The 11453-nt window shown below is 44.0% G+C and overlaps 1 protein-coding gene across 4 annotated transcripts in view; it reads left to right on the forward strand.

Annotated features, from left to right (window-relative positions):
* The window catches only part of ugt5d1 (UDP glucuronosyltransferase 5 family, polypeptide D1), a 42719-nt gene that overhangs the window by 13290 nt on the left and 17976 nt on the right, over positions 1-11453 (forward strand). For 3 of the 4 annotated variants that reach the window (XM_049468942.1, XM_049468943.1, XM_007247311.3), the window contains exon 1: positions 8748-8801. The exons of the other annotated variant lie outside the window; for it this stretch is intronic. In XM_049468942.1, coding sequence (XP_049324899.1) covers positions 8771-8801 — 31 coding nt within the window. In that variant the 5' untranslated portion in view covers positions 8748-8770. Of the gene's footprint in view, positions 1-8747; positions 8802-11453 lie in introns of those variants that run through there. 4 annotated transcript variants of the gene reach the window in all.

Raw genomic sequence — 11453 nt, forward strand, 5'->3', positions numbered from 1 at the left:
AAAACTCAGCAACTGTGACATCTAGAGTGAAAATTATTTTAGAATCTTATTCTGGAAAGTTTTCTGCATCATGGTTTCCAGTCTGAAGCGACTCAAATCAGATTTTTTGCTCAATGTGGCTTAGATCTGATTTTTTTCATGGCTGTGTAAACGTGCCAAATGCGATTTTTTAAAATCAGATTTGAGTCACTTTGGATATTTTTACGTTACAAGCCACATTGCTCACAGACACAACAATATTTTGTCTTGACGGTTTACATTCACATATATAAGTGACCTGTATCTGTGTGTAATGTGAACGGATCTGTCCCTGAAATGCCTCACATGCACACAATTGATATGTTAAACGTAGATAAATGTTGCCTTCTTCACCAACAAAAAACATCATATTTAAGAGTCGACTCGTAGCTTTATAAAGGGAAATGGATGCGTTAGCACCTCATATGTGGAGCATCTTTTGCTCGAGTGTATTCCAATGCAACTTAGCAGTTTTGTTAAACACATAGTTCATGCCAAGTAAGCAATAGGTTGTGCTATTAAAACAAAAAAAAATCTGTTACTCAACACCTAATTCTTCAATTAAGTTGAATCTTTGCTTGCTGCATCTCTGGCTGCAGCTTGCTGCATCTATTGGCTGCAGTACAACAATCAATCAGTGTGGAGTGGTTTACATTAACTGGTTGACTGTAATTGGTTCTATAAATTTATTATAGATTATGAAATTGAGACCAAAGGTTATCATAACCCAAAATATTTAATATTCTTTCAATAATGTGTAATAACAATGCTTATAATGCAAAATTGGTAAATATGTGCAAGGTAGGTGCTGGGTTTATTTTTATTCTCAACACTAAATTATTTGTAAAAATACCATGCTGCTGTAAGTGCTAAATAGCATCTTTATAAAATACTTGCCTTTGGACCACAAGGTCATTGGGTTTGATCCAACCTTGGGCATGTCTGGTGCAGCTTAGTTCACATAAAAGTCTAAAGACTGCCAAAACTTTAAAACTTTGCTAAGGGACTGATTAAGGACAACTCAATGGTTAAAAAATGATGGCTACAGTTTGTTAAAGTTCTTTAAAAATGAAAATTTAAGCTACTCTCATAGTTTATCAGATTTTCACAAATCGGGTCTCAAAACAATCTTTGGAACTTCAAAGAAATTAATTGTAAAAAGGTTTTTTTTTTGCTTCTTTTGGCTAACGCACATAAATAAGCAGACCAGGCTGGATTGTGTGTACCTGTAACTTTGTTTAGACTAATTATTTTCACAAGGTCATCGTGACACAAAATCTTTAATATTTTTTTTTTGCAAAATTTTCTAAAAGTGATAATAATGCAAAGAATGTACATTTTGCAAAGAATGTGCTGGCTTCTTTTGTGCTCTCTTGCAATAAATGACCTGAAAAAGCTTCATTTTGCCATCGTTGCCAAGTGGCATCTCTGTAAAACAAACAACAGATGACATGGCTCTCCAAACCATCACTAACTATTAGAAATTTTGCTTTTTATTTGGGGATCAAGGCCCCAAAGCCTGGAGGAAGAGTGGAGAGGCACAAAACCATGCTGCTGGAGGTCTGTCTAGATTCACAATCAGTGATGGTTTGGGGAGCTTTGTCGTCTTTCAATATAATGTGAAAATATTATATTATAAGTCCAGTTTCAGTGCAACTTCTACTAGGAAATTTTACAGCTTACTTCACAGACTCCTGAATGTTAAGGCATGAAAAACACAAACTGCACAGCAGAGGGAGCCCTAAGACTGGAGATTTATGTGTCTTAAAATCTGTTTCAGAATAAACATAGTGGAAAGCAGCCCTGGTGTTTTAATGAGTCAATGGCCGAACAGTGGTTGTTAGAAAGCGGTATTCAGATAATAGTATAAATATTCACATAATATATAAAACATATTAAAGGATATATATGTTATGTATATAGAAATAGGTATGTTTTGTATATATCTGTTCATTCTTAAGCCAACAAAGTAGGGAGAATAGAAGTGTAGAGTCTTTCAACGAAGCTGTTAAAACAATGTTTTACTTTCTTGCCCCAGTATAAAAATTTGCTTTGAAAGTGTTTGTAGGTTTGAAGGTCCACATCAGTGTGAGTTACTCCACACAGTGTTTTTATACTCCACACCATCCACCCACCCAGAAATTAGATGTGCTCTCTCAGATTCTGGCTGCTGATGGCAAGCAGCATGCATGAATGCCATTTTTATTCATTCTAATAGTATTGTTTTACTAAGCAGAAAAATAGGTCTTGCCTGATTATGTTGTGTCACAATGAATGGGCCAGTAGAAATGTTTCAAAATGACCTGGACTACAATCATTGTTCACTGACTTTTTCTGAAAGCAAGCTTTTTTTCTTACACCTCTAAAGATGCTGTTTTGGAGAGTCAAAGTTTTTTTTGCTTTGATTATATACTTTTTAGTGTACATGTATGGAGTCAAATTGGGGTCTTTAATGCTGAAGAGAAAATAAAACTATCACGAAAAAAAACTCCACAAATTGCAAAAAAATCTGATATTGCAAACAAAGAAGAGAACATAAGTTACCTTTTTTCACTTGTAATATTTTTTTTTTAATCATTTGCAACACCACTTTTTCTTTGTGTTTTGCACTTTGAGCCTTTTTTCTTTTTGCAACACTTTCCCTCCTTTGCGTTCCTCCGTTTTGTTTGTGAGTCTATTTTGACCCTTTTTTGACATGAGGGCGTGGGGAGAGGAGAGGAGGGGCGTGGCCAATATGGAGAGGCGGGTTATGGGGAATCTTGTCATCAGCTGGAGCCCCTGCCTCCATATGTAATGCTGCCTTCCAAATTGGGAAGAAAATGAGATAAATTTTATTTTCCAACTCCTTAATGGAAGTCGAGTATTATTTATAGTCATCATCCAAAACCTGTTTTGGTAAATCAGTGCCTAAATCAAGTGAGATCAATCAACTACTTTCTTGTTCTTCTGTAATTTTTCTTACTGACTGTTTAATGTCTTTATGTTTAATTGGATCTGTTTTAATGAGATCTGGTGTTTTACAAGTAAAAACTCTCATATTATCAGAATAAATTATTTTAAATAATATACTTTTAGGTGCCTAAAACCTCCACATTCCACAATACACTTTTATTCATGTAATATTTAGATACTGGAGTTTTTTAATTCTTTAATTTCTCATATCTAAGAAACTGCCAGGACATCACCCCTGGCTGGAACTTTTCAGGCACAACTGTGTTTGGTTAAAACTTGGAGAAGATCTCTAATCTGAACCAGATGGTTCACTGACTTTTTTTCCTGGGCAGCAGGGCACTCTTTAATATATGTGAGGCAAAATAGTGAAAAGATTTAAATGAATTAAAATGCTCTTGACAAGCATAGCCTTTGCTTAAGGGAAAGAACATTATTCTGCAGAAGGTCTCATCAGGCCCTGTGCTGAAAAAACACTGCCGTTAAACTCTGCATGTGGACAGTGCAGCTCTTTCTCATCTTCCTCCTCCTCAGATAATTGGCTTTCACAGTGTTGTGGAGAATGGAGGTATAACGGTTTGAAGTGGGATGGTAACTCGTTCAAGTCCTTACGCTGCTGTAATTAAGCATTGCTCTCCTGGAGTTTTCCTGAGCACGTTCCTGAGTCAGTGTTCTACATTCTCTCTCAAGATTTATCTTTTATAATGTATAAATGTGGCCTGTTCACACTTAATTAACATTCATCTGAACAGCACAGCATATAGCCAAACTCTAAACTTTGAGTAAAACCTTTAAATGTATTAAATTTCCCATTTCCACATAAAGCAATTTTTTATTATTTTTTAAAACTTAGGATGCATTACTGTGGTATTTTTGTGGTATTTTTACTTGTTATTATGGCATTTGTCTGACATTTATATTTACAGACTTTTCAAATGACTTATTTGTGAGTTTGGACCAATGCCATCAGCATATGATGATATGGCAGGAAACTGTAAAAAATATTAGAGGTCTTTTAAGCCCCAACTTTGTTGTAAAAGGCAAGACTCCACTGTAATTAGAGGTTAGTAGAGTTAGGAATTAAATACATATTATTGTAGATTAATAGATTAATACAAATTAACCAGAATATAAAGAGAAACATATGGAACCATTTGGTAAACCTTTTTTTTTTTCTTCAAAGTAGCACCTCTTGCTTAGATGACACATTTTGCACATCTTGGTTGGATTTTCTAAGTCAGCTTTATGAGGTAGAGTCACCTGGAATTCAGGCTTTCAGTTAACAGCTGTGCTGAACTCATCAAGAGTTAATTACTTGAATTTCTTGTCTTTTTTAATATGTTTGAGAGCATCAGTTGTAAAGTTGTGAAGAGGTAGAGTTACAGGTATAACAGTGAAAAAACATATTTAAGTAATGTTCTAATCCATATCATGACAAGAACTACTGAAGTAAAGAAATAATAATAAATCTGAACGAAATTCAAGAACCAACAACCATCAAAAACTTTATGATGAAACTGGCTCTCATCAGGAACTGTCATAGGAAAGCAAGACCAAAAGTTACCTCTGTTGCACATGATAAGATCATCAGGTTGAAATATGATTGAAATATGGTTCAAGTATGTTATGTATCTGTTGTTGTTTCAAAGATGAAACACGATAAAACAACACGCGCAGTTCTTCTTCATTTATTCTAGGGGGTTGGGGTTGGTTGGTGCGCAGTTCTTCTTCAGTTGTTCACAGACGTGTGTTTCAGAACTTTCGAATCGGACAGTTCTTCGCGTCTGACACTCTGGCTGAAACTCCACCCTCTTTGACTATTTCTGCCTAACAACAGAGCGATCTATATTCTGATTGGCTCAATCATTGGAGAGTACATTATAATATGCAGCCGATGAATTGGCAAGCGTGAGAAATACCATGTGTGGCGTGTGAACGCTCAAAGCGTGAGATTTGAGAACACTGCGTACAGCATTGAAACAACATTGCCATTTCAACGTTGATTCACTTTTTTTTAAATCAACACCAAATTCAACGTTGATTTAATGTTTATTTAAGATTGAAATTGGGTTATTATGGCTTTGCCTTCATAAAGGACAAAAGCCAACACTCCAGATTGGCAACACTCCACTCTAACTTCACAGTGAAATGTTGTGGTTATAAAATAGTGCAATTCTAAATAATACTATATAAAAGTCACTGTTTTTAGTCACAAAAACTTGCCAGCTATTTAAACTGGATGCAATCAGCAAAAAGGCCCCCAAGTATTTTCTGAGAATCAACAACTGCATATGAAACATAACCCAGAGAAGGAAAACATTACATCATAACCAAATGAACCTCCTGTGTATCATGCCTGTTCTAAAAAAACACTCTGTGGAGTTTTAGGAGACTTTAGTCTAACTAATTCAGCTCCAGAGACCATATTAGTATCATATATAACAGCTCTAGATACTGTTTACTATCTCCAGACAATTTATTACTGGACTTTAGAATGAATAAAGCTACACTTAGCACTAAGGATGTTTTACAATCATCACAACACACATCACACACAGTCCTTTTACACTCAGCAGGTAAACACTGTCAACCACACATTGACATGAAACAGCAACCAGTTATATAGCATAATCTCAATCTCGGCCCTTTAATTTGGCATTTAAATTAAATTAATTTAAAATTAAAAGGTAAATAAGAGCGGTTTTCTGGGATAATTAAAATAATTAAAGTCCTAATTCATTCCTAATTTGTTCCATACATATATTGATCAGCAAATAAGTAAATGAACTGAAGTAAATAACATCTTATAACATATGCCATGGATTTTGATATATTATCTAATGAAGCTATTTTTCCACACTTAACTGTTTGTTTGGATCTTGATTCAGTTTGTTCACTCATGATTTATGTACATCTGGTATGGACCATTACACAGTGGAAATGTATTGTGTTCAGAAGAATCAGTATTTTTCATCCTTATCCTTATATCCTATAAAATAACCATTCTAGACTATTATTTACAAAAATACTAAACTTCAGGGTCAGTTATGGTATAAGATTGTGTCCTAACACTGTGATACTGTGATGCAGCACTTATGCAGAAAAGTATATTGAGATCTAGAAGCAACATAGGCCTTTAAAACAACATATTTTTCAAGGAACTGTTCGACAAGACAATGCAAAACCACATGCTGCATACATTACAAAGGCATCGCTTTGGAAGAAGATGGTTCGGCCACCAGCTGTCTGCTGTTGTGAGAAGGAATGGCACCACTACAAAGAGACAAATGCCTCAGTAATGGATAAACATTAACAAATAACAAATTAAATGAAAAAAAAAAAATCATATTATCTTTAACGTTACATAATGAAGGAAAGTAATAAAGTACTTGTTTAACTTGGATCACGTTCAGGAAAGTCCAGCATGTGGAATTTGAACCCCTAAGCTGATTATCACTCTGGATGTCACGTGGTCCCTGTCTGTTCTCGTGTTTCTGTGTTTATTTACCTTTTTCTGTGCCTGTCTCTGCTTGTGCCTGTGAGTGTGTCTCCCACGTGATCCGTGCTCCTCAGTGTTTCTTGCCCTCACCTGTGTATCATTTGTAACTCCGCCCCTTAGCCCCAGGTGTTCTCTGTTTCCCGTGTGTGTTACACTATTTATAGTCCGTGCTCCCTTTCCCTCGTGTCGGTTCTTGTGCTTTGTTAGCCTGTTGTGGTTGCGTCTCTGTGTCTCATGTTTCTTGTTTTCAGTTTAGTTTCCGTTTATTTGTTTATTTTTGTCTTTTGTTATTTGTATAATAAATTCACTCGCATTTGCATCCGCTCTCCTCGTCCTTCCTTCACGCACCCTGACAGAAGAACCGACCAAGCAATGGATGCAGCGAGTGGCGTCTACCTGGGATCCAGATTGGCGATCCGCCGCTCCTCCCTTTCTCGCGGCGTGCTGGAGGAGCAGCCCTCTCTTAACTCCTCAGCTAGCCGGCGCCGGAGGAGGAAAAGACGGCAGCGGCATTCTCAGCGCTCCCGCTCGCCTGAGGAGGACCCTCTCAAGGGGGGAGCACTTTTTGGGGGGGCGCACCGTGTTGGCAGGGACGCAGGTTGTGAGGAGTCTTATTTCTGGGATTATGTAGACTTCCTCACACCTGCGTCCAGCTCGGAGGAGGAGGAGGAGGGAGATTACCTCCCAACACCAGCCCGTCGGCCGTTGCCTCCAGGGGCAGTTCTGCCTCCCGCATGCCTCTGTCCGCCCTGGTTCCTGACCGGCGACCCAGCGCCCTCCGAGCCGGAATTCACCGGCGACCCAGCGCCCTCCGAGCCGGAATTCACCGGCGACCCAGCGCCCTCCGAGCCGATCTTCACCGGCGACCCAGCGCTCTCCGAGCCGGACTGCAGCGGCGACCCAGCGCTCTCCGAGCCGGACTGCAGCGGCGACCCAGCGCTCTCCGAGCCGGACTGCAGCGGCGACCCAGCGCTCTCCGAGCCGGACTGCAGCGGCGACCCAGCGCTCTCCGAGCCGGACTGCAGCGGCGACCCAGCGCTCTCCGAGCCGGACTGCAGCGGCGACCCAGCGCTCTCCGAGCCGGACTGCAGCGGCGACCCAGCGCTCTCCGAGCCGGACTGCAGCGGCGACCCAGCGCTCTCCGAGCCGGACTGCAGCGGCGACCCAGCGCTCTCCGAGCCGGACTGCAGCGGCGACCGAGCGCTCTCCGAGCCGGACTTCGGCGGCGACCCAGCGCTCCCCGCGCCGGACTTCACCGGCGGACCAGCGCTCCCCGCGCCGGACTTCACCGGCGGACCAGCGCTCCCCGCGCCGGACTTCACCGGCGGACCAGCGCTCCCCGCGCCGGACTTCACCGGCGGACCAGCGCTCTCCGCGCCGGACTTCACCGGCGGACCAGCGCTTCCCGCGCCGGACTTCACCGGCGGACCGGCGGTAAACGCACCTACTCCTGTGCCCGTGGCTCCCGCCGCCACGCCCACTCCCAGGCCCCGCCTTTCCAGGCCTGCTCCGAGGCCCCCTGACTTTGCCCCTTGTGGTGTACCCAGGCTGCCCCCACAGACTTTTTCCAGCCCTGGGTACCCATCTATGTTTTTTGTGCCCTTGTCTCTTCCTGTCATGGTTCCAGTCTCTGTCTATGTTCCAGTCTCTGTCACTCGTGGTTTTTCTGTTCCAGTCCCTGTCACCGTGTTTGTTTCTGTCCCTCTTACTGTTTTCATCCCGGTCCCTTTGCCCAGTAATGTCCAGTCCCCGTTTTCTGTTCAGTCTCCTCTCAGGTGTCCTCTGTTCTAGTCTTGTGTTTTGTTTTGTTTTTCGGTTTCCACCCTCTCCTGACCGGCTCCTGGGGGTTTGTTTTTTCGCGCCCCAGGAGTTGCGCGTTAAGGGGTGGGTTCTGTCACGTGGTCCCTGTCTGTTCTCGTGTTTCTGTGTTTATTTACCTTTTTCTGTGCCTGTCTCTGCTTGTGCCTGTGAGTGTGTCTCCCACGTGATCCGTGCTCCTCAGTGTTTCTTGCCCTCACCTGTGTATCATTTGTAACTCCGCCCCTTAGCCCCAGGTGTTCTCTGTTTCCCGTGTGTGTTACACTATTTATAGTCCGTGCTCCCTTTCCCTCGTGTCGGTTCTTGTGCTTTGTTAGCCTGTTGTGGTTGCGTCTCTGTGTCTCATGTTTCTTGTTTTCAGTTTAGTTTCCGTTTATTTGTTTATTTTTGTCTTTTGTTATTTGTATAATAAATTCACTCGCATTTGCATCCGCTCTCCTCGTCCTTCCTTCACGCACCCTGACACTGGAATTTCTTGCCCATGAGATGGAGTTTTATTCTCTCTCTGTTACCCAAGGTAAGAAATTAACTTTTCTTTTTTATCGTTACACTGAATCATACTGCGTCTTTGAATACTTTAATTGTCTATTTTAGCAATACATTATTTGCACATACAATTGCACCTAGCGGTTTGTAGACTCCACATTTAAACCCAAATCAGAAAAAGGTTAGGTTAGTAAGAAAAAATGCAAAAAGTATACACAGTGTTTCTTTGGATTTGGCTTGTGTGTCACTGCAGACAATGTAAACCCAATACATTTCACATTTTCCTCTGCAATTTCAAACTGGTGATGTCAACAAAGTTTGAATTATAGTAATGATCAATGAAGGTACAAAAGGTGTATCAACAAAACGTTTTGTGGAGAAAAGATTGGCAGAGGTTCTGTAGTTTGTCAAAAAGTGTGTAAGAAAATTGATTATATGTTTGAAAAACACCATTAATCAAAGTTAATCAAATATTGCAAGGATTGTAATGATTTCTCTCTATAGAGTGTGTAAAAATTAAATAAATCAGAGAATCTGTAGGAAATTTAGCACATAAAGGGCAAGGTAGCAATCCATAAGCCTTATCTAGATGGGATTAGTTTCTCAGAAATATTTCACACTTTTACTCAGTGATAAAACTCTTGCATCCGGGCAATTGAAAAAAACAGGAGGACCAGTGAGTTTTTAGGCTTTCTCGGTCACGTGACATCGCGTTCAGTAGCTCCTCCATTTCCACTCGGATCTCCGTGGAAACGCGCGCCCAATGTAATTATGGTGTGTAGCAGTGGAAAAATAGCTGTTTTATTAAATGCGAGGTGACGAAACTCAGAGATGTGTGTCCGGACAGGACTAAAATTACCTTACAAAGGCATCGCTTTGGAAGAAGATGGTTCGGCCACCAGCTGTCTGCTGTTGTGAGAAGGAATGGCACCACTACAAAGAGACAAATGCCTCAGTAATGGATAAACATTAACAAATAACAAATTAAATGAAAAAAAAAAAATCATATTATCTTTAACGTTACATAATGAAGGAAAGTAATAAAGTACTTGTTTAACTTGGATCACGTTCAGGAAAGTCCAGCATGTGGAATTTGAACCCCTAAGCTGATTATCACTCTGGATGTCACGTGGTCCCTGTCTGTTCTCGTGTTTCTGTGTTTATTTACCTTTTTCTGTGCCTGTCTCTGCTTGTGCCTGTGAGTGTGTCTCCCACGTGATCCGTGCTCCTCAGTGTTTCTTGCCCTCACCTGTGTATCATTTGTAACTCCGCCCCTTAGCCCCAGGTGTTCTCTGTTTCCCGTGTGTGTTACACTATTTATAGTCCGTGCTCCCTTTCCCTCGTGTCGGTTCTTGTGCTTTGTTAGCCTGTTGTGGTTGCGTCTCTGTGTCTCATGTTTCTTGTTTTCAGTTTAGTTTCCGTTTATTTGTTTATTTTTGTCTTTTGTTATTTGTATAATAAATTCACTCGCATTTGCATCCGCTCTCCTCGTCCTTCCTTCACGCACCCTGACAGAAGAACCGACCAAGCAATGGATGCAGCGAGTGGCGTCTACCTGGGATCCAGATTGGCGATCCGCCGCTCCTCCCTTTCTCGCGGCGTGCTGGAGGAGCAGCCCTCTCTTAACTCCTCAGCTAGCCGGCGCCGGAGGAGGAAAAGACGGCAGCGGCATTCTCAGCGCTCCCGCTCGCCTGAGGAGGACCCTCTCAAGGGGGGAGCACTTTTTGGGGGGGCGCACCGTGTTGGCAGGGACGCAGGTTGTGAGGAGTCTTATTTCTGGGATTATGTAGACTTCCTCACACCTGCGTCCAGCTCGGAGGAGGAGGAGGAGGGAGATTACCTCCCAACACCAGCCCGTCGGCCGTTGCCTCCAGGGGCAGTTCTGCCTCCCGCATGCCTCTGTCCGCCCTGGTTCCTGACCGGCGACCCAGCGCCCTCCGAGCCGGAATTCACCGGCGACCCAGCGCCCTCCGAGCCGGAATTCACCGGCGACCCAGCGCCCTCCGAGCCGATCTTCACCGGCGACCCAGCGCTCTCCGAGCCGGACTGCAGCGGCGACCCAGCGCTCTCCGAGCCGGACTGCAGCGGCGACCCAGCGCTCTCCGAGCCGGACTGCAGCGGCGACCCAGCGCTCTCCGAGCCGGACTGCAGCGGCGACCCAGCGCTCTCCGAGCCGGACTGCAGCGGCGACCCAGCGCTCTCCGAGCCGGACTGCAGCGGCGACCCAGCGCTCTCCGAGCCGGACTGCAGCGGCGACCCAGCGCTCTCCGAGCCGGACTGCAGCGGCGACCCAGCGCTCTCCGAGCCGGACTGCAGCGGCGACCCAGCGCTCTCCGAGCCGGACTGCAGCGGCGACCGAGCGCTCTCCGAGCCGGACTTCGGCGGCGACCCAGCGCTCCCCGCGCCGGACTTCACCGGCGGACCAGCGCTCCCCGCGCCGGACTTCACCGGCGGACCAGCGCTCCCCGCGCCGGACTTCACCGGCGGACCAGCGCTCCCCGCGCCGGACTTCACCGGCGGACCAGCGCTCTCCGCGCCGGACTTCACCGGCGGACCAGCGCTTCCCGCGCCGGACTTCACCGGCGGACCGGCGGTAAACGCACCTACTCCTGTGCCCGTGGCTCCCGCCGCCACGCCCACTCCCAGGCCCCGCCTTTCCAGGCCTGCTCCGAGGCCCCCTGAC

The sequence above is a fragment of the Astyanax mexicanus genome, chromosome 20 (assembly GCF_023375975.1).
Source record: "Astyanax mexicanus isolate ESR-SI-001 chromosome 20, AstMex3_surface, whole genome shotgun sequence".
Taxonomy (NCBI): domain Eukaryota; kingdom Metazoa; phylum Chordata; class Actinopteri; order Characiformes; family Acestrorhamphidae; genus Astyanax; species Astyanax mexicanus.